This window comes from Ochotona princeps, chromosome 20 (genome assembly GCF_030435755.1).
Source record: "Ochotona princeps isolate mOchPri1 chromosome 20, mOchPri1.hap1, whole genome shotgun sequence".
Classification (NCBI taxonomy): domain Eukaryota; kingdom Metazoa; phylum Chordata; class Mammalia; order Lagomorpha; family Ochotonidae; genus Ochotona; species Ochotona princeps.
The window spans coordinates 3,747,905-3,770,016 of NC_080851.1; the positions used below are offsets into that span (position 1 = coordinate 3,747,905).

Consider the following 22,112-nt stretch of genomic DNA (forward strand, 5'->3'; position numbering starts at 1 on the left):
AGCTTAGCCCATTGTGCCCAGTAAGCAGTTTGGAGAATAGTCTTGCAGAGGGTGTCTGGGCCGTTCTCTTGCTCCATAGCTTTCTCCTGTCTTTTTGCCCTCTGCTTCCTGCTGGCAGCAAGCTGCACACTGCTGGTGCGGCTCACTTGTTGAGTGTCCCTGCTCTGCTTGAAGTGCTGGCCTATCCACTAGATAGACCCAGGCCATCATGCAGGTCCTCAGCACTGTATTTGGTATCATCTCTGACTGAGATTAGCTTCCTCAGTCTCCGTTTGCTTGGTTGCGCAGCCATGTACCCTGAAAGAGTGGCTAAAGCCACATGGATTCCCTCTCTACCCTGAGGCAGGGTGCTGGCTGGGCTCTGCTCCCTGGGCAACCCTGGGACAGGATCTTCACTGCCATACCCCACTGCACGATGGCTCGCAGTCGTTGGCATTCTTTGGCTCACAGCAGTGTCACCCCAGTCTCTTCCCTCTGGGTGTCTCCCTGTATGTCCAGGATCCCCACTTTGAAGGACACCGGTCCCATTGGTGTAGGCCCCATCCTGTTGGCTGCATTATAACTGGATCACGTAGAGGTACTATTCTGGTGTCCTGGGGCTTACAATGTCAGTGTATAATTTTGAGGGCTGCCCAACACACACACAGGGTACGATGTACCACAGTAGATGTGTGCCTTCTTGCCTCAAAACTTGGGCCAGCCCTCCTCAGCCCTTGTCTGTTCTGCAACGTAGGCATCGGCCTATGGTTGGTGCTTTCCTGTTGAGTGAACTCACAGGCTCAGAAGCCTGTAGGGCCCTCTTCCTTCCCAATCCACCTGCTGCTCTCAGCACCTTGCAGCAGGGCCTGAGCTATCTCTGGTGCTGCTGGAATGTCCCATGCTCGTAGCTGCTGCCTTCTGTGGCTCATGTCTTCCTGTGATGGACTTGTGGGTTCACACTTAAGTTGTGTAGCATTAAGTTGTGTGCTGACACCAACTGGCTTGGCCTGTGTGCACCTGTGTGTTAGGAACAGGCATGTGTGGTGAGGTCTGCCCGTTGGGTTTTCAGGCCATGTCCTGATAGCTGCACGGTCTCCCCACAGCGCCTGTGGTTTTGATTCACTCTCCAGGGGACGGTAAAGGCACCAGGGTGGGTTCTAGTTTGGTGCTGTAGGATGACGTTGCTTGGCCTGGTTCTTCTTTACTTGTAAGGGTAGACCCTATCAGACAGTTTATAGGAAAGAGAGACCCAGTGGTCATTCGTGTCCAACCCTCTGGGGATGCTGGCTTATGGTCCTAGAGGCTTTTCCTAAACTCTGTGAGGTTTCGTCTCTAGCTTTTCCTTACTCTTGTCTGGGACACCCGGGAATGGAGTTTGAAGGTGTGAAAGCAGGTGACTTTGAAGGGGCACTTGGCTGGGCTCCTGGGACGTGGGGGAGCGTGCCCCAGCCCTGGCCTCTGCCCTGCCTGCCTCTCACCTTCTTGTTCTCTTTCAGGCTTCAGGAGCAATTCCAGAGAAACCCTGACAGCTACAACGGGGCCGTCCGGGAGAATTACACCTGGTCCCAAGACTACACAGACCTGGAGGTCAGGGTGCCAGTGCCCAAGCACGTGGTGAAGGGGAAGCAGGTAACAGCCCTGGGTGTGTGCACGCGCCCCTGTCCTTGCCCTTAGCCTTTACCCAGAGGTACTTCCAGCTGGCCAGCAGGGGTCCCCGTGGCTGGCACTCCCCATTCTGGTTCTGTGAGGCCTCGGTGGGGCAAGCATGTCCTGGACGGCCCTGGTTCTTGGTAGCAGTCACAGGTGTCCCCAGGGCCTGGTGCAGATGGCCTGCCTCTGGGGTCTGGCAGACACTCAGCTGCTACCTCAGTGAGCTCTGTTTTCCTAAAGATGTAGCTTACCTGAGGTTTCCCCAAGGAAACTCCAGTCAGCTAACCCCCCAGGGCAGGCCTGAGGGTCTCGAGTTTTCTGGCCAGGTCTGCCCACACTGGGCACCGTGGGTAGCACTCATCATGTGTGTGACGGGCTGTGGGTCAGAGAGTCAAGTCTGTGATTGTGATGGTGGAGAGAGACTCGGTGCTGCAGCACCCCAGGCACGGGAGAGCCGAGGAGGGATGGGCCCAGCCCATGGGCCCGGGACTGTTGTCACTGCGCTGCCTCCGCATCCTGTTGCTGAGGAGTGAGCATGGGTGACACATGTGCCCAGGGAAGACTTCCTGTCCGCTCTCCTCCTTTCTGGGGGTCCAGAATCAGAGGATTTCCCATCTCAGTGGAGCTAGTGCCCTGACATCACACATGGGTGCCTGCTCCTGCCTGCCCAGGCGCAGGTGCAGGCACAGGGCTGGGTCACAAAAGGGCTTCAGTGTCTTGAGTCACAAGCACTCCCAGCTTCCTTTAAACCGTGTCAGGTCGTAGGTGAGGTCCCCTGGGCTGGCCCTCAGAAGACCAGGGGCAGCTTTAGGTCACAGTGATGACAGGGCATGTGGCTCACGTCGTGGAAGGCTGTGCTGTCACAGCGGCAGTTGGTGTCAGAGACTTCCGTCCCGTGGGCTGGAATACAGTGCTGTTATTTAGTGGGAGAACGCTGTTTACTTGGGGATCTTGATAGAAATAACATTATTGTAGGTTGTTGTAATTGGTAGGCTTCCCTTACAGGAAGGGGGAAAAAATCTCTTATAGCATGCCAAACAGGACGTTACATAATTGTCAGTGCAGCAGAAAGAGCTGGCTGTGTGCCCGCAGCAGCGTCCTTACTCCAGTCCTCAGGAGAAGAACCTGCTCTCTGCGGGGCATGCCAGTGGTTCCAGTCTGTGGGTGTGGATGGGGCTGAGGCAGGTCCTGGTCCTCCTCCAAGAGCAGCAGGCACCTGGGCAGCCTTGGTGGAGTGACACAGTGAAGTGTATTGCTTCCAAAACCTCACAGCTCTGCCCGGGCTGTGAGCTTTGCTTCATCATCACAAATGTCACTGGCTTCCCCTCTCTGCAGGGGGTGACCACTGTGAACAGTGGGTGTGACTTGGCTCTTGCCCCTCACCCCATGCAGCGTACTTGGGTACTTGGGTCACCGTATGCCTTACTCTGCCTGGGCCAAGTAGGTGTAAGGTGCAGTGAGGCCCCAAGACGGTCCCTGAGGCTTCTGGGCTCCACCTGAAGCCAGCAGACCTGCCCTCGATCTGCCTGGAGCAGGGACCACAGCCCTTTGAAGGCTGGGTCTTCTGGGAGGGGAGATGGCGTATTTGTTGCCAGCGGGTGGCGGGGCCCACACCTTCAAGGCACAGTGACCCAGCTTTTCCAGGAAGCATCCATCTGCCTGACTCCTTCTCCCTACCTTGGGAGATGACTCACAATGCCTGGTGACCCCAGAGGGCACAGAGGCCGCTGTAAAGTGAAGCTCCAAATCGGCCCAGATCCCTAGAACTCCTGTGTGTGTCTGGAAGGCCAGAGTGGCGCCCACTGCTCTTCTGTCATTTGCTCCGCATTGTCTCGGCGTGTTAGTGGCCTGGGTGTGACTACCGCTCACTTGGATGAGTTGTAAGGTGTTAGTGACCATACGTCATTCACTTGCTGACAGTGACTGCCAGTCTGCCAGCCTCCTGGTCTGTTGTCTGACTTGAGCTCTGCAAGGACCCGCACAGGCTCCTCCTCAAACAGATGGTGCGCTCCGAACTTGGGACCAACGACCAGGGCAACCTCGTGTTGGAAATGGGACGCTGTGGCCATGGTGCCCCTCTGTGGGGACCCCTTGTGCAGGCAGCCTGTGCTGTAGGAATGCACTTGCCATGATGTTTGTGGTGACAAAGCCCTGTCTTTACCGAGGGTGACCAGGCTCTGACTCACTCCACCGGGCATTGTCTGAACCCCACGCGTGGTGGTCGCCACTACACAGGACAGAGGGGCTTACTAGAGCTGAGGAGTCCTGGTGAAGGACTGCCCAGGCTGGCCCTGGTGTGGGGCTCTCCATTTATGTGACAGTGACCCTGCCCTGTACTGAAGGCACTGGGCTCTCCCAGGGCTGACCCGGCTGCCCAGGTGACCCTGGCTGCTACCCCAGTGGGCAGTGGGCACAGGTGGGGTGCAGCAGCTGAGAGCATGGCAGAGCTGTGCTGCTGTGCCCGCTGTGTGTCACTTCTGCCAGCAGGGAAGCCTTCCTCCTCTGGTCTTCAAACACCGTCATTGTTTTCAGAAAGTCTTGGTTGGTCCACTTCTTGGCGACCCTAGAGTTTTAGTTGTGATCCCTTAAAACTTGGCAAGAATCTCTTGTTTCTGGGCTTTTGCTCTACTAAGGGCTTTTCCTCTCAGCTGAAGAACCCTTTTGGGTACTCCTTAAGTGTCCCTGTCCCGCTGCCTGCCAGCAGTGTTGATGCTCGGGTTTGGTCTGTGGCACTCAGCAGAGGGAAGCATGGTGCTGGCCGTGAGTGCAGTGGCTTGGCCGACAGCCGGTGTTTTGCTGCTGGGGAAAGGAAGGTCTCATGTGGGCAGCTCTGTGTTGGCTGCAGGGATGAGAGCCACCCACGGTGCTCCTGGGGCAGTGCCTCTGGGCATGACCCTCCCACTGGGGGTGTGGAGGACAGGACAGTGTGTGAGAGGAGAAAAAGTTACAGGCATACAGCATGTAAAAATGTCTCTTTCCTGGTGAATGTGAAGAACTTGGTTGTCCTGGAACTAACTGAAGTCGCCCTGCGCTGTGCCCTGGCTTCCTCTGCGCTGCTCTGTTGGGAAGCACAGCCTGGCACAGGCACAAGGCGTGTCACCCCCACAACCCATGACACACAAGCTTATGTGCTGCCCATGTGAGACCAGGGCAGTCGAGCTCCGGGGGTTTTGGTTTAAGCTGTTCTGGTAAGACAGACCATCCCCCAAGTGCAAGTGCTCAGCGGTGCCAAGGCACAGATGTGGCTGAGAGACAGGAAGATGTCACTCCTGTCCTTCCTCCCAGGCATTGTCCCTGCCAGGAACCTTCCAGAACAGTACCTTGGCCCTGGGTGTGTCCCATGGGTCTCCTGATACTGGGGTCTGGGGCCTGTGGTGTCACCTTCCCGTGAGCCTGTCATGGAGGCCCTAAGTGTGCTGCTGGCATCATGCCAGCATCATGCCACATGGCGCCTGTGCTAGGACTCATGTAGGAAGCCTAGCCGGGAGGCTGCAGTTACCTCCCGATTTTCAATTTACCTGGTTTTTGAATACATCATTTGCTGGCATGGTGAAAGTGTCCAGCGTGCACATGCAAGGATCCTGCCCCACCTCTGTGGTTCTTGGCCTGGCTCACCCCCGTCAGCTTCCAGCTGACTCAGGGTGCTTGAATGCATAGATAATCAGATGCAAATACTGGCTTTCCCAGCCCTACTTAGCACAGATACTGTGTCCACTCACTCAGACAACTTCCTTGTCCCTGCCCAGGGCTAGGCTGGCCCCCATGCACCTGCACTGAATGGTGCACAGGAAGGCGTCAGTGGATCCCCGTCACCTGTTGCGAAGCCAAGACCACCATTTCTCATCCCTGGGCTCCTGCCCTGGGATTTTGCCTCCTTATAGCAATGGGCCAACTTTTTTTTAAAAGACTTATTGATTTTATTTAAAAGGAAGATTAAAGAGAGAAGAAGAGTCAAAGAGAGATCTTCCATTCACTGGTTCTCTCACTCAAACTGCCTCAGTAGCAGAGCCTGGCCAATCTGAAGCCAGGTATCTGAAGCTTCTTCCGGGTCTCCCACATGGGTGCAGTGGCCTAAGGACTTAGGGTATCCTGCCCTGCTTTCCCAGACACATTACCAGGCAGCTGGATCAGAAGTGGAGCCGCCGGGACTAAAACGAGCACCCACATGGGATGCTGGCACCATGGACTGAAACTTAGTACATCACGGTGCTATGCCCCCAAAAGGTTGACCTTTCCAATCATTTTTCTCTTAAAAGATTAATTGATTCATCTGTCTGTCTAACAGAGAGCTATTGGTTCATTCTGCAATAACCAGGTTTGAGGCAGGTCAAAACCAGGGCCCAGGCCCTCCATTTGGATCTCCCACATAGGTGTCGGGCCCAAACACTTGAGCCGGCATCACTGTGTTCCCTGGTACATTAGCAGGAGATGGGAACAAGATAGTTAGGACTTGAACTGGCGGTGTGGTGCAGGATGCCTCTCCCAAAAGTTGGGGGCCCAGTACCAGCCCTAATGGGCTGGTTATTAAATTGATTCCCTGCTCATAGGTTTTTAGGTTGTTCCAGTCTCCGGCCTTGTCAGCATCAAAGCCACGACTGCTCTGTGTGACTTCCAGTTCGCAGTGTGCTTTGCTAGGGACTAGTCCCGTGGAAATGTGGTTGCCGTTTTTCTGAGTCTCGTTGGGGTGTCAGGGGGATTGGATACCCTGCATTCAGGATGTCGGGGGCCAGAGGCGCCTTCAGACTTGAGAGAGTTCTGAATTTTGGAATGTTTGCATAGATTTTTCCAGTTGAGTGTGTCAGTCTAGACAACTGATGTTTCTGACCGTGTTAGGGGCACCCAGAGTGTGTGTGGTCTTCCCTTCCGTCAGAGGAGGTGCCTAGTGGTGGGGTGCTTATCGCCCTTCCTGGGGTCACTGTCGGGCAGCGCTCAGATGCCAGGTGGAGTTGGCATGTGCCTTTCCTCTGAGCTGGTCCTGTTTTTGGGCTGCTGCCAACATTAGGTTGTTCTTTTTCTTACTGATTTCTGGGAGTTTGACACACACCAGACAGGATTTTGATGCAGCATGGAAGGATGTGTTCCCGGTTTCATCCATCGCGTGGAGCTGTGATGACTGTTTCTGTGTCACCGTGTGTCTCCAGGGCTAGGTCTGTTCCTTGTGCTGATGGGGCGCAGGGGCCTCACTGAATCATGTGCTGTGCAGCGGAGGGGCTCAAACAGTGAGGTGGCTGGAAGCACACATGGCCAACAGGCTCGAGGTGGCCAGGTGCATTTTTTGTTATTAATAGGATTTTAAATTCTGACCTTTTCTCCTCCATGTGTTTTTCACTTTGGGGCTGAAGCAATGGTGGAAGCATTCCATAAACAAGATGGCAGCCACCCACGCGGTCTGATGTGTCGCCAGAACATGAGCAAATCGCTTTTGTTTTGTTTTCCAGAGCTCGCCGGCTCCTCGCTCGGTGTCCTCTGCCTGGCTTCATTCTGTGCCTGCCATGGTGCCCCACGGTAGCAGAGTGAATCCATGCTCCCGTGCTCTCTACCTGGGTTCCTGGGCTCCTGGGCCCCCCATGAAGGCTGGGCGGGAGGAACAACCTGGCCTTGGCACAGTTGAAGACTGGCTGTGTGTAGTGCCAGGCTGCCCCAGCAGCGGAATGGGCCCACATACTGTGGCCTTGGGGACCCTGGCTAAAACCTTCCTGCACACGAAGCACTTGCCGTACACTGTGGCTGTGGCACTCGCGGGCCCAGGTGTGCCAGCCAAACTAGCACAAGTTTCTTTTCCCTTTCTCATGATCTTGTGGATAGGTTTGCTGTTACCATAGAATTTAGCAACTGCACTGTATTTTTTTTTTCCATGAAATTGAGAGGAAGCCCTGTGACTGCTTCTTTTGGCTTCTGAATTGTCAGCGTGTCTGCTTTGGCCTTTATGGGGCATTATCAAGTAATGTGAGGGCTACTGGAAGCCAGATGTGTGCGGTGCCCTGGCAGCCCTGTCACCAGTGGCAGCTGGTGCTGCGCAGCAGGACGGGTGGCCTTGGAGTAGTCCTGTGGGAGGAGTGCAGCCCAGGGCTTCCCTCTGCCCCTATCCATGGACACCTCAGAAAATCCAGGGACGGGCCCTGCGGCGTGGCCTAGCGGCTAAAGTCCTCACCTTGAACGCCCCAGGATCCCATATGGGCGCCGGTTCTAATCCCAGCAGCTCCACTTCCCATCCAGCTCCCTGCTTGTGGCCTGGGAAAGCAGTTGAGGACGGCCCAAAGCTTTGGGACCCTGCACCCGGTGGGAGACCCGGAGGAGGTTCCTGGTTCCCAGCTTCGGATCGGCGCAGCACCGGCCGATGCGGCTCACTTGGGGAGTGAATCATCGGACAGAAGATCTTCCTCTCTGTCTCTCCTCCTCTCTGTATATCTGACTTTGTAATAAAATAAAATAAAATAAAATCTTTAAAAAAAAAAAAAGAAAAGAAAATCCAGGGACACCAGATTAAAGGATAATGTGTTTTTAGTGTAAATGCAGTTTAAATTTTGGGCCCAGTGTGGTAGCCTAGCAGTTTAAGTCCTCACCTTGCGTGCGCCAGGATCCTATATTAGGAGCACAGCGGAGTCCTGTCCTCTACCCCGTGGGCTTCCAGAGGTCCAGCTCTTCCCGGTTGTGTGCTCACCTGGCTGCTGGCCCCGAGCTGGGGCTGTGCCTCCTGAGTGACCTGCTTCCTTCCTCAGCCCGGTGAGCGTTTGCTCCTACCTCACCCTCCTCGTTCCCCTCACTGCTGGGCTGTTCTCTGTGCTTGTCACTTCTGACGGTCACAGAAGCCAGAGAAATGGCCGCTCTTCCCTGTAGAGTCTTCAGCAGGTGCTCCTGGAAGCACCTGTTGTCCAGTGGTCTCCCTCGGGGGGAGAGTTTGTTACCGTGTCGGACTGCATGGGGAGTCTGGTTTGTTCACGGAGCGATTATCACCATCTCTGTTTTCCCAAGAAAGATGGGTGTGGATGGACATGAGGCTTCATGGGGAGGAGTCCCTGGGGTTGCGTGTGGATCGGTGGTACAGCCCCGGCAAGCAGAGGGTCCTAGCTGGCTCCACACTGGGCACGGGTGTGCCCTGGGCAGCTCCTAGTGACTTCTCTCCGTGGGAGCTCAGGAACCTTAGCCTGTGATGGCAGTCCCCGGGGGCCTCTCCACCCTGTCGCTCACTCGCAGGCTTTGAAGCTGCAGCTGGGGCTCAGTGTTGTGTGTTACTGGCAGTACTTAGCCGCAGTGTGGAGATGCTGTGGTGTGCATGGTTTTTCTGTAGCATAGGCCAGTGGCCTCCAGGTGGTTTTGATTCTGCACACCTGATGGTGGAAAGACCCTAAAGTCCATGGAATGCGTGCTTCCTGCAGATACAAGCTGAGTGTTCCAAGCCCTGAGTCTGGAATCACCTGTAGGTGATTCCAAAACATCTCAGGGGACTCTGATCAGGGTGCTGAGTGGGCATAGTCTGTGATCTGAACGCTCTGGGCCCAGACACAACCCATGTATATATATATATTTTTTTTTTAAAGATTTATTCATTTTATTACAGCCAGATATATACAGAGGAGAGACAGAGAGGAAGATCTTCCGTCCGATGATTCACCCCCCAAGTGAGCCGCAACAGGCCGGTGCTGCGCCGATCCGAAGCCGGGAACCATGAACCTTGAACCTCTTCCGGGTCTCCCACGTGGGTGCAGTGTCCCAATGCATTGGGCCGTCCTCAACTGCCTTCCCAGGCCACAAGCAGGGAGCCGGATGGGAAGTGGAGCTGCCGGGACTAGAACCGGCGCCCATATGGGATCCCGGGGCGTCCAAGGCGAGGACTTTAGCCGCTAGGCCACGCCGCCGGGCCCCATGTATATTTTTGTATTTAGGACTTGGATTTTAAAATGTGTAATTTAAACAGACTGCCCCAAACAGAGGGTAAGTAGCAGTTTGTTTTCCTCCCCCTCCAGTTATGACCTGTAGGAAAGTACCAGGGGCATGACCCCAGTCTCCCAGGGTGCCCCCTGGTGGACACGGACGCCTGCAGGGCTGAGCGCACCGGAGCTGAGCCCTGATTTCTTCAAGAACCTAGATGAACTGATAAATAGAAGGGCTGGCTCTGCTGTCCCCACTAAGGCTGAGCCGTGACCAGGGCCCTGAGCCTGTACTCACCTCCACCGTGAGAACTGGAGAAGGAAGAAGGTGTGTGGGCAGATATAGCCCAGAGCTCCCATTGTGGCCAATGTTCCCAGGTTTGCTGGGACTTGCAGCTGGAGTCATGTGGCGGGGCGACAAGCCGTGCCTGCCTACAAGTGAGCTGCGTGTCTCTTGTGTCCCCAGGTCTCTGTGGCTCTGAGCAGCAACTCCATGCGTGTGGCTGTGCTGGAGGGGAGTGGGGAGCGCGTGCTCATGGAGGGGAAGCTCACCCACAAGATCCACACCGAGAACTCGCTTTGGAGCCTGGAGCCGGGCAAGTGCGTTCTGGTAAGTGGGCACCTAAGTGCAGCCTGGCAGTGGGTGGTACAGTGGACAGACTGTTCTGGGCATTTTGCACTCTGCTGCAAGTGCGCCTCGTGGCATTGCCATCGGAGCCTCAGGTCCGTGGGTCATGGTTGTTCCTGAGAGCTTGCTGTCTTCATGTCAGAAGCAAGGCAAACCCATGGAGAAGTACATATTCCGAGACATAGGTAAGGGGAGTACGGTGCACAGGCCCTGGACCAGAGGCCCTGCTCGCACAGCCAGGACCCACCATGGTGAGTTGCCGGTGGCAACGCAAGCAGACAGCTGCCAGGCTGCCAGGAGCCAGCTTGCTGACAAGCCAGTGACGGCTCTGGACCCCGGGCCCTGTGAGAACACTGAGCCTTGTCCACACTCCTACGGATGCTGTTGGGGAAGGCTTCCTGCGGAACCCCAGGGGGCGACAGGGCATGAACGGCCACCTCCTTCCTCCCTGTGGATGTTTAACCCCTAGTGTGGGAAAAGGGCTGAAGGTGCAAAGAAGTTTTAGGACAGAAACCATTGGGATTTGCCTTTGTCCAGGCTTCTGCATGGACACAAAGTGTGCCACGAGGAGGGAAACGGGAAACAGGGTCCGCATGACGGGCAGGTGGGGACTTGCTTGGCCTGTGCATGGAGGGCCGCTGGGGCCCGGGGTTGAGCTGGAGAGCTGTGTCGGCCTGGCCACAGCGGCACACATGGCTCTGGGCCTTGGGATGCTCGGCCCGCTGGCTCTCCCTCTGGGTGCTGCTTCCTGGGCCTGATCTCTGGGTGCCCTGCCTGAAGTGTAAGGGACTGGCCTTCATTGTTGTGGCCTCTGGGCTTGTAACCCGTGTGGGGAGGATCACAGTCGCTCCTTGCGTGGTCTCTGCAGGCATGGTTATCACTGGAGCTCACTCACTTCCGTGGTACATGTGACTGGGACTCGGCAGTCACACTGCATGGTGAAGGAGCAGGCACAACGGGGGCCAGCTTCATTGAGCGGGTGTGGGTGGCATGGTCTTCTGCACACTCGTTTCACAGGTCAGCATGCCGAGGCTCTGGAACGGAGCTGGGCTGGATGAAGCCCACTGCAGGACTCCTTGGAGGAGGGCAGGAGGAGGCACAGAGACTTGCGGGCCTGACCTTGTCTGTGTACCACGTGCCATCTGTGTCTTCAGTTTATTTTTGCCTGGCACATCCTGCTGGCACACAGGTCACAGGAAGCAGCAGGGCAGCTGTGGTGACCCGTGCCTGCTCTGCAGAGTACACCAGTGCACAATATGTTTCTAAAGTGACCCCCTCACTTGGAAATCATGGAGGATCAGAGAAAAGAGGCCCTGCCCCCACAGCGCCCCAGCCTGCAGGCCCATGTGCTTGCCTGGCCTGCCCCTGCCAAGGGGAGGCCTCTACCTGTGGCTGCCTCCCCGGCCACACAGCCTTGAGCCCAGGGAATGTGTATGCAGTGCTTTTTATAGGCTAAAAGTTGCCTGGTTACTTGAAAGAGAAACAGAGAAATCTTGCATCCCCTTGGTCCATTCCCCCACATGTCCAGCCCAGGCTGGGCTATGCCAGAGCCAGAGCCTGGAACCTCACCCGAGTCTCACACATGGGTGGCAGTGACCCAGCCCTTGGGCCATTGCCTGTCTCCTCCAGGTGCACTCGCAGGAGGTTGCATTGGAAGTGTGTCCTGGGAGCTCAGTTGATCTCAGCCTTGGCTTGCTGTGCCACAATGCCCACCCTGAATATTACTGTTTATGGAACTCTAAGAGGTTGTTTATGTTCTTGATTCAATTTTTTTAAAGATTGATTTATTTTTATTGTAAAGTCAGATTTACAGAGAAAAAGATCTTTATCTGCTGGTTCACTCCCCAAGTGGTCGCAACAGCTGGAGCTGAGCCGATCTGAAGCCAGGAGCTTCTTCCAGGTCTCCTATGCAGGTGCAGGGTTCCAAGGCTTTGGGATATCCTCTACTGCTTTCCCAGGCCACAAGCAGAGAGCTGGAAGGAAGTGGAATAGCCAGGCTGCAAACCAGCGGCCAGATGGGATCTCAGCACGTGCAAGGCAAGGACTTTAGCCACTAGGCCACTGTGCCGGGCTCTTGATTGGTTTGCTAATCCCGATAGTTGCAGTGGCTGGGGCTGGGCCAGGCTGAAGCCGGGACCCATGGTGTCCACCTGCTTCCTGTATGACTGGCAGGGGTCCAGGTACTTGAGGTTTCCTGTAGCACATTAGCAGGAGATACGTTGGACAGCTGGGACTTGAACTGGCACTCTTTTATGGGGTGCCCTGAGCCAACCAACGCAGTGTTCTTTTTTTCAAGATTTATTTATTTTTCTTTGAAAGACAGATTTGCAGAGAGAAGGAGACAGAGAAAGATCTTTCATCCATTGGTTCACTTTCCAGGTGGCTGCAATGGCTAGAGCCATCCTCTGCTGCTTTCCTAGACACAGGCAGGGAGCTGGATGGGAAGTGGAGCAGCCAGGACATCAACTGCCACTCATATGGGATGCTGGCACTGCAGGCAGAGGACTTAGCCACTAGGCTACCATGCTGGTCCCCAAAAGCTGTCCCAGCAGCTGGTTCACTCCCTGGGTCCTTCAGTAGTTGGAGTTGGCTCTAGGCAGAGCTGATAGCCAGAAACACGGTCTGGTTTCCCACTTGGGTGGCAGGAACCAAATCCCTTGAACCCTCCCCTGCTACCTCCCTGGTTCTACAGTGTGGAGTAGCTGCACAGAGGAGCTGGAGCCAGGAATTGAACTTGAGCACTCTGATGTGGGACACTGGGTCTTAACTGACCTTGATTTACCCATTTGAGCTGTTGGTGATGTGTTGGGACCTGTAGTTCCTTGTGGTCAGCTGCCTGACATGGTACTGGGAGCTGACAAGCAGATGGTTTCACTCTTGAAGGTCCTGTTTGTCCCATGCGCTGCACCATGTCTACCAGAGTGAGTGTGGTTGCAGAGAGCTTTGCTGGGAACTCAGCAGCTGGCTCTGGGTGTCGCTTTGGCTGTCACCTGGCCCGGCCTAACTGCACCTTTCCTGGTTCCTTGCATGCAGAGTAAGGGTGCTCCTCCAGGGCCGTGGGACGGGCCTGTGCTTGCAGCTTCCTCTGGAAGAGTGGCAGAGGCGACGGCGGTGAAGACCGTCACCACGAGGCCCTCCTGGAGTACCCCACCAGGCCCCAAACCCAGCGATGCTTATTCTTGGGAGAAACAGAGACAGTGAGGAGGGAGGGCCCTGGGGCAGAGGGAAGTGGGTGGTGTCCCCATGGGGCCAGGGACATGCAGCACTGGGAACAGGAGTTGCAGGAGGGCTCTTCCCCCAGCTCTGTGGGAGGCAGCCCCAGGGTTCAGGCGCTGCAGGCCTGTGTCCCTCTCCAGCCTGGGCCATGGATCTTTTGCCACCACTGGCCCAGGACCCTGAGGTAGGGCTTGGAGCACTGCTGTGAGTGAGGCTGCTGCAAGCCAGCCTGAGGAGAGGGGCTGCCCACGAACCGTGGACCCTCGGCCTTCCCAGCAGGCAGGCAGGTGCAGGCGGCTGCAGTCTCCCCCTGCCGCCCCGGCTGTGGATCTCATCAGACAGCCGGGGCGGCAGGGGCGGCAGCTATAACCGTGTGACAGCTATTGCCTCCCCCCTCCTCCCTCCTACACTTCAGAATGTTAAATGAGACTTCTTGACTCAGGCAAGCTCCTCGCCTGGTTACAGGGACACGCAGTCAGCTGTGGCAACAGCACTGGCTCCTTCAGTACCTTGTTCAGGCTCAGAAACCAGATGCTTGGGGTATACGTTGTCCTTGTTTTGCCCTCTCCGGGGATCTGGCAGCCGTGGGCAGTTGTGGGCTGGTGGCGCCTGCTGCAGGGCTCTTGGGCATGATTGTATCGGGGGCGTGTCGTACATGAGATGACACTGTCCACACACATCTCTGTGCAGACACTGCGCACACACGAGTGGGAATGCGGCCCAGAGACTGAAAGTGCTGGCTTTGCATCGCTGAGCCCTGAAGAGCCATCTAGCCCACGCCCCCTCTCCCAGAAACGGGGGACTGAAGCGTGGCACTCCCCACTGGACCCCCCAAGCACCTCCTGGTTTCTGTGTAGATTCAGAGTCATCTGTCTGCCTGTCCTTGTCACCAGGCTGCTTCCCGCCCCCCCACTGGCAGCCTCTGCCTGCTTGGCCAGCAGGTGTGGATGTGTTAAGTTCGTCTTGCAAGACTCCCAACGTCCTCCTTTGAAATTTAGAGTGGAAACTAGGTGAAAATTCTGAAGTTGGTGTGGCTTTTCTGGTGAGAGCCCACAGCCTGGGGAGGAGTGTATGGAGCGAGACAGGAGCCCACGGCCTGGGGAAAGCTTATGGAGTAAAACGGGAGCCCTTTGGCTTCATGTGACTCAGTTCTCCTAGAGCCCCCAACACTGCACATGGAGTCAGGATTCTGTGTGAAGTGCTTCAAGGCTGCGGGTTCCAAATCGGGAGGGCGGGGTGCCAGCCTGAGGTGTCCCTGGGCAGAGGGGAGCCCAGCCCAGCTTCCCTGCAGAGGGAGGATAAAGGCCTCCCCCAGTGTGTCTACTTGGAACCCTGGGGCCTCCTGGCTCCAGCCCACACAGACCATGGCTGTGCATCTGGCCTGTGCAGCATCTTGATTGTGTTAATTTTTTTTTTTAAGATTTATTTATTTATTACAAAGTCAGATATACAGTATACAGAGAGAAGAGACAGAGAGGAAGATCTTCCATACGAGATTCACTCCCCAAGTGAGCGCAACGCTCACTTGGTGCTGCGCCGATCCGAAGCCGGGAACCATGAACCTTGAACCTCTTCCGGGTCTCCCACGCGGGTGCAGGGTCCCAAAGCTTTGGGCCGTCCTCGACTGCTTTCCCAGGCCACAAGTAGGGAGCTGGATGGGAAGTGGAGCTGCCGGGATTAGAACCGGCGCCCATATGGGATGCCAGTATGTTCAAGGCGAGGACTTTAGCCGCTAGGCCATGCCGCCAGGCCTGATTGTGTTAATTTTTAAACTCAAAAAGAAGTTGAGGGAATAGGCCTTTAGCCCAGCAGTTAGCATACCTGTAGCCGTCAGAGTCAATGCACTTGCCTCCCAGTGTCAGCTCCTGGTTCGGCTCTGCTAACACAGACCTGGGAAGCAGCAGTGATGGGTCAAAGCACTGCCCTCCTGGCTCCTGCCCTGGCAGCATTGGCATCTATAAAGTGGACGAGCAGATGCGGGCTTATTGTCCATATCTCAAGTTAGTCACAAAGTTTAAGGATTCACTGATAGCATTAAAAAGGGAATTTGCTTGCCCAGTGCTGGCTTGTGGCAGAAACTGGAAGGGAGAGCAGGGGGACACGCAGCTTCACAAGGCCACCTTCTCCTTGCCGCAGTGCCGGTTCACACAGACGACCACAATGGAGGCGATGCTTCTCTGGCTAGACTGAAGGCTCTGATGCTAAAGGGGGAAGGGATGTGGATGCTGGGGGCCACTGGCACAGATCGAGGCCCGCACAGTGTCCTTGCAGGGTTTGAGGTTGCCCTCCAGGGATGTGTGGGGAGCACTGTGGAACTCAGAGGTGGCATGTAGGTTTCGCCTCTGTGTTCTGTCACCCCGGAAAGTCAGGACATGCTAAGGAAGCAGTGGGGTTGCAAGGTCACAGGTCACTGACTGGTCTGGGACCCCTGGCATCCACATGATGAAGGATGACAAACTCTGGGCCCCTGGGGAGCCAGCAGGCGCCTTCCCTCTGGGAGAAGGCACTCACTGCAGTGAAGTGGCTTGGTCCGTGTCGAGGGACTGGACCAGGTGGTGTCTTCTAACCCTATGGGAGCAGTCCTTGGTCCGTGTCGAGGGACTGGACCAGGTGGTGTCTTCTAACCCTATGGGAGCAGTCCTTGGTCCGTGTCGAGGGACTGGACCGGGCGGTGTCTTCTAACCCTGTGGGAGCAGTCCTTGGTCTGTGTCGAGGGACTGGACCAGGTGGTGTCTTCTAACCCTATGGGAGCAGTCCTTGGTCCGTGTCGAGGGACTGGACCAGGTGGTGTCTTCTAACCCTATGGGAGCAGTCCTTGGTCTGTGTGGGGGAACTGGACCAGGCGGTGTCTTCTAACCTTGATAGGAGCAGGAAGCCGCCCCCACCAGGGTACTGAAGAGGGGTGTGCCTGCCAGTTGGTGACATCAGTAACTGGGCACCAGCTCCATCTCCCAAGGCTATCTGCAGGAGGCACCCATGCAGGTCCTGCTGGGTTTGCGCTACTGGCTTAATTAGAGTGGACATTGGGCCAGGAAGAAATGCTGAGTAATGGGCCAGGTGAGAAGGTGCAGGACTCTGGTGGTGGCAACATTGTAGCACGAGCTGACCCCTGCCGTACCCCTGGGTGTTGACCAAGGTGATGAAAGTATGTGGCTGTCCATGGCAAGTTTGCTGCTCAGTCATTCCAGGACTTACTTATCCAGAAACTGCAAGACTTCCACATGCCCACGACAGGTATGTGGTCACCTGCACCATGGAACAGCCATGGGGCAGACTAGGCTGTGTGTGCCATGCCTGCTTATGTGTGGCCTAGACAGGGACAAGTGGACGCAGCAGAGGACAGAGGGCAGTGGTAGTGATGGGTCCCCTCGGGAGGGTGAGCTTCACTCTGCCAAGCCAATGTGGCAGGGGCCTCTTAGCTGTGGCCCAGGAGCGCTGCACTCACATCTCCTTGGTTCTGCATTCCACACGGAGCCCGAGAGACAGCCCTGCAGGGTCCATGAGCCCTGTCTGTCCAGTGTCTGAATGCCTGTTCCAGAAGTGGCCTGTTCCAGAAGTGGGTGTAGGCAAGCCATGCCAGTGTGTAAGGCGAGAGTGGAGCAGTGGAGATCTGTCTGCTACAAGACACAGGTGTGTGTGGCTTTGAGAGGTGAAGGGTGGAGCCCTGGAGGAAAAGGGGTATATTGGGGTGGAGCCACAGCCCACGGGACAGGGGAGCTGTCCAGGAGAGTAAGTGTGCAGAATGGCTAGAGTGCAGTGTCATGAATTTCACCAGCAAGCTTATGCTTGGGAAAATACAGTGTCCTGGGGCCCGAGGTAACCACGCACTGGATGCCTGAGAGCAGGTCCTGTGCGCTGCCTGGGCACGATGGCCGCCTGCACCTTCCCCGTGCTGAGAAGACAGGCCGGGAGCACTCGAGTAACAGTCTGGATAAAGCACCATTTGTGCCACCACAGCCGTGAGCACGATGGGGACTGGCATTGAGGGCTATAAGCTGCTGCTCGAGACAGTAGCAACCCAAAGCGGAGTGCTGGCTCCTGTGTCAGCTGCTTTCCTCTTGTGTCCAGCTTCCTGTTAAGGCGCCTGGGAAGGCGGCGGAAGATGGCCCGAGGACTTGGCCATCTCACGCCACGGCGAGAGACCAGGATGGAGTTCTGGCTGCTGGCTTTAGCTTGTTCTAGCCGCAGCTGTTTCAGACATTTGGCCAGTGGGCCAACAAGTGGAAGGTCGCTCTGTGTCCCTCCCGCCCTCCTGCCTCACTCGGCCTGTCACACTAACACACACATGCAGCAGCCTTAGAAGTGGGCGAGGTAAGAAGCATTGCAGGTAGGGAAGTTGGAACCCCGTGTGCACTGCGGTGGGTGTAAAGTAGTGTGGCTGTTGTAGAAGAGTCTGACAGTTTCTGGACAAGTTAGTCCTGGAGTGACCGAGCGGCACAGCTGTGCCACACGGCAGAAGAGCAGGAACCAGGAGCAGGGATGGGTGTGGTGTTACCTGTGCCAGGAAGTAGGTGGGTGAGAGGCCAGGCCAGGCCCTCTGTGCTCAGTCTGTCAGGCCGTGCTCAGCCTGACCAAGGTGCTGCACAGATAGGCCCTGGGTGTGTGACACGGCCAGCACATGCGGATGTCCAGAGGTGAAAGGAAGCAGTGCCTGAGGGCTGGGAAATAGAGGGGAGAGCATTAGGGGGACATGGGACTTCTTTTGGTGTCATGGAGAATGGTGCAAGTCAGTCCCTCTGCCTCCCCTCCAGCTTCCTGCCACCCATATGGAGACCGAGGTGGAGCTCCTGGCTCCTGGCTTCAGCTTGACCCAGCCCTGGCTAGTGTGGCCTTTTGGGTAGTGAGCCAGTCAGTGGAAAATATCTCTTTCCATCTCCCTCTGTAACTCTGCCTTTCAAATAAATAAGTCATTTTCTTTCTTTCTTTCTTTCTTTCTTTCTTTTTAATGAAGACTTTGCACCAGCCAGAGCAGCAGTCACTGGGCAACCCCTGACAGGCAGAGCAAGTGACTGGTGGAGTTACGGTCTTTTTCTTTTCTTATATTGCTATTTTAAATGTTGAAATCTGTTAGGCTCATGCCACCGGATGCTTAACTGGTGGTTAGGATTCCAGTGAAACTGCTTGCTTCCCACACTGGGGTTCCTGGGTTCCACACCAGCTTGGCTCCCGACTCTGGCTCCCTGTGGGAGGGAGCAGGTGGTGTGTCGGGGAGCCTGGACTGGGCTCCTGGCTATTGCAGGGCGTGAACCGGTGGGTGGAAGGTCTCTTTCTCTTTTCCCTTGCCCCTGTCTTCCAAAGAAATAAAACATTAATTTGCAAATGCGAAGAGCAGTGTGCTGGGCACTGCAGCAAGCACAGTCCCCGGCGGAGCTGGCTGCGGAGGGGTGCCTGCTCAGCTCTGTTCTTCACTCCCCACCCTGCTCTAGAAGGCAGGGTGGAGCCTGATGTCTTGTCACGATCGCACGTTTGTCTTACTTTTCGCATTTCTGAAATATTTCTGCTGTGTGCCCTCCTGCACCCAGGCCCTGCGCTTTCAGTGTGCAAGGAGAGCTGGCAGGGCTAGGAGCTGCACTCCGGGGAGGCAGGGGAGGGGCTGCACGCAGATGCTGACTGTGGCCAGGGCCCCTGTGGGTCACCTGTCCACAACCCGACTCCTGGTCCACACAGCACACAGACCCCGCAAGAGTTTCTCCTGCTTGCGGGCTTCTCTTTCTGTCTGTTCATGCTGGCAGGGAGCTTGGGCCTTGTCCTGTCGCACGAATGTACAGCGGGAGGACAGGGTGGGCAGGTGGCTATGTTGCTGTGATACCCTGGAGGGAACCGCCCCCTGGAGCCCAGCCACTGAGCACATGGCACGTGTGGCCCTTGCTCAGGGACTTTCAGCACATCTGGTGTTCTGATCGTGTGCCTGCTGTGTTTCAGTTGGTCTTGAGTTTCTGTGCTGGTAGATGAGCTTGTGTGCTCAGCACCAGGGGCTTCACCTTGAGGCTGGGGGAGGGGCTCAGTCCAATTTGTCATGAGCAGGTGAACCAGGGTGGGGGTGGCTCCAAGCAGGCTGCTCAGTCTGCAGCCTGTTGAGACTGAAGGATGGAATAGAGAAGGCGGAGAAGGCCTGAGCGGGCAGGATCCAGGAGTTCTTGTCCTGCCTGAGTGGACAGCATGCTCTTGTTCTGTGAGCCTAAGCCCTGAGTCTCAGGCCTGTGCCTTCCCCACTCAGAGCAACAGGGAGAGTGCAGCCAGGGAAGTGGCTAATGGCCAGTACCCTGGGTGCCCACTTCTCATGGTGGGCTTGGGGCTGGCTGCGCTGGCCAGGACCAGGTCCTAGTGGGCAAGCCCCACTCAGGGCTCGGCCAGTGTCCTTTCTCAGGACAAGGAAAGCACACTGCTGGACCCCGTTCTGTTGGAGGCTCGGGGGCCTGGGAGAGAAGGACAAGGTTGCTGTCTGTGTGTTCTCAGGTTTAGGGCTCCTGCTGGGGCAGCAGGGGGTCCTGGTGTGCTTACCCTAGGGCCCAGGACCCCTCCCTCAGAGTGGTGCTGGTTGGCCTGAGAGGCCCGCAGGCTCAGGCTTGCTGCCCATGACCCGGGACTCTGCCTTTTGTGACTGCAGGTGAACCTCAGCAAGGTTGGGGAGTACTGGTGGAACGCCATCCTGGAGGGCGAGGAGCCCATCGACATTGACAAGATCAACAAGGAGCGCTCCATGGCCACCGTGGACGAGGAGGAGCAGGCCGTCCTGGACAGGCTCACCTTCGACTACCACCAGAAGCTGCAGGGCAAGCCACAGAGCCATGAGCTGGTACGCAGGGCTAGGGGTTGGGGGATGGCTGGGGCCACCTGATCCAGGCCGGAAGACAGGTGCACTGAGCTGCCTGCCATGTTCCACACCGGGCCACAAGCCAGCTGCAGGGCTGGGGTGGGGATTGAGAGGTGTAGCCATCCGCCCAGGGCTCTCCAGTGCAGCTGCTGCCTGTTTGGCTGTCCCACTGTGGCCTCTGTGCACTCCACAGACCCCTTAGTGGAGAGCATGGCCTGGTTGCAGGGCCTGGATGGAGCCAGGGACTTCCAGTCTGGTGTGGTGTGGGTAGCCGGTGTGAGGAGGCGTGTTGTTGGCGGCAGTTGGGCTGGGAATTGGTCCAGGTGGGGACAGCTCTTAAGGAGACACATGAGCTTTTCCTCGCTGCTTCCCTAGTCCCAGGGCAGCTGTTTCAGTTTTCCTGAGATGGATTTTACTGCCCAGTGTCCCATGTCCACAACACGGTGGACCAGGTGCTGCCCGGCCTGGCTCCTTATTCTCCGGAAACACACCTGGACACACCTTTCTCATCTGTCTGAGGGGAAACCAAACCTAGACGTCTACAGGGACAGGTCTGGCCTTCCGGGGCGGTGGGCACTAGCAGGTGGCTCCCTGCACTGTGTTGGCCACCCTTGCCTGGCTGCATAAAAGCCCTGTACACTTCAGGGTCAGCTGACATCCTCCTGGGCTCTGCCCGCTTGGGCCTGTTGTTAGCGCCTGCTGGGCGTGGGTGGGGTGAGCTGGTCTTGATCCCTCAGGACCACAGTAGAGAGGTTACAAGGTTACTGTCAAGCAGTGGGAATGGGATTGAACTCAATCTGATTCCAGACCCTTATGTCCTGGCCTTCCAGCCCCTCCCCCAGCCTGTGTCTGTGGGAGAGATGTTCCACTCCATCAGGCCCTTTGCCATGGGTCCGTGTGGACCCAGGTCCCGGCTCCTCCTGAATGGTACCCACAGGACTGACCAAGTGCACCCCGGGGTGTAATCAGCCCTGCTTACATGCAGTTGAATCTAGTTGCAGGGTGTTTGCGTGTGGTGCCAAACAGTCAACCTGTGACCCTTTGCCTTGGAGGTGGGCCATGAGGGGCCTGTCCACCCCGCAGCCAGGGTGCAGCCTGTGTCCACTGCCTTGACAGGTGCAAGGCAGTGGGGGAAGGGGTCTGCTCTCCCTGGAGCCCTTTGTCCTGTGTGTTTCTAAGAAGCCCTGAGGGCTGACCTCTGTGCATCAGGTCCTGATGCCGAGTCTGCGTGCGTTAATACCTTGTGTTGTGTGAGCTGTGGGGTCTTCAGGGGAGAAGCTAGAACCTCCTGAGGCTGCTGCTAAGTCCTTGAGTGTCTTGGGGTGGCAGGCCTCGCAGGGGCTGCCGAGAGCCAGGCATGCTTGCGTCAGCTGGGTGGACAGACGTCTCTCCATGATGTCTGCTGGGGAACAGTGCTGCCTCGTTCTGCCATGTGACTGTCACCCTCCCCCGGGAAGCGGCTGCTCCAGGCTCTTTTAAGGACCCGAGGGGTCTTTCTCCTCCTCATGGCTGTAGCCTAACCTACTGCCTAGGACTTTCCAGCAAATGGATTTAGCTCCCAGAAATATCGGGGGCTTCAAGCTTGTACCAGGATGTTTCTTGCCAGTCTGTCACAGGCTAGCTGGCACAGCATGTGGGTACTATGTTCCCGTGTGCCTGCATACATGCAACCTCACCTCCCAGGACCTGACAGTGCCAGAAGTGCTGCCCCCTGGGCCCCGTGCTGGACCCTGGTGTGGTAGGAGGCAGGAGGTTCTGTGTGAGCTGGGAGCCCTTGCTCATGTGCAGCACGCGACTGCCTGTGGCCTGGCATGGAGCGATGGGCAGCTGGATGAGGCAGGACCAGAGAGGAGCCTGGTGATACTGTGGCCCAGTAGGGTCTCTGTGCTGCGTGTGCCTCAGTTCCACTGTGGACCTGCTTTTATTTTGAAGGGGTGACACCTTGGTCACTCGGGAT

At 56.6% G+C, this 22,112-nt stretch overlaps 1 protein-coding gene across 3 annotated transcripts in view; it reads left to right on the forward strand.

Moving 5' to 3' along the window:
• Positions 1-22,112, forward strand: part of NUDCD3 (NudC domain containing 3) — a 59,892-nt gene that overhangs the window by 34,664 nt on the left and 3,116 nt on the right. For all 3 annotated transcript variants that reach the window (XM_058677978.1, XM_004582248.2, XM_058677979.1), the window contains exons 3-5: positions 1,476-1,608; positions 9,964-10,107; positions 19,949-20,137. In XM_058677978.1, coding sequence (XP_058533961.1) covers positions 1,476-1,608; positions 9,964-10,107; positions 19,949-20,137 — 466 coding nt within the window. The remainder of the gene's footprint in view (positions 1-1,475; positions 1,609-9,963; positions 10,108-19,948; positions 20,138-22,112) is intronic.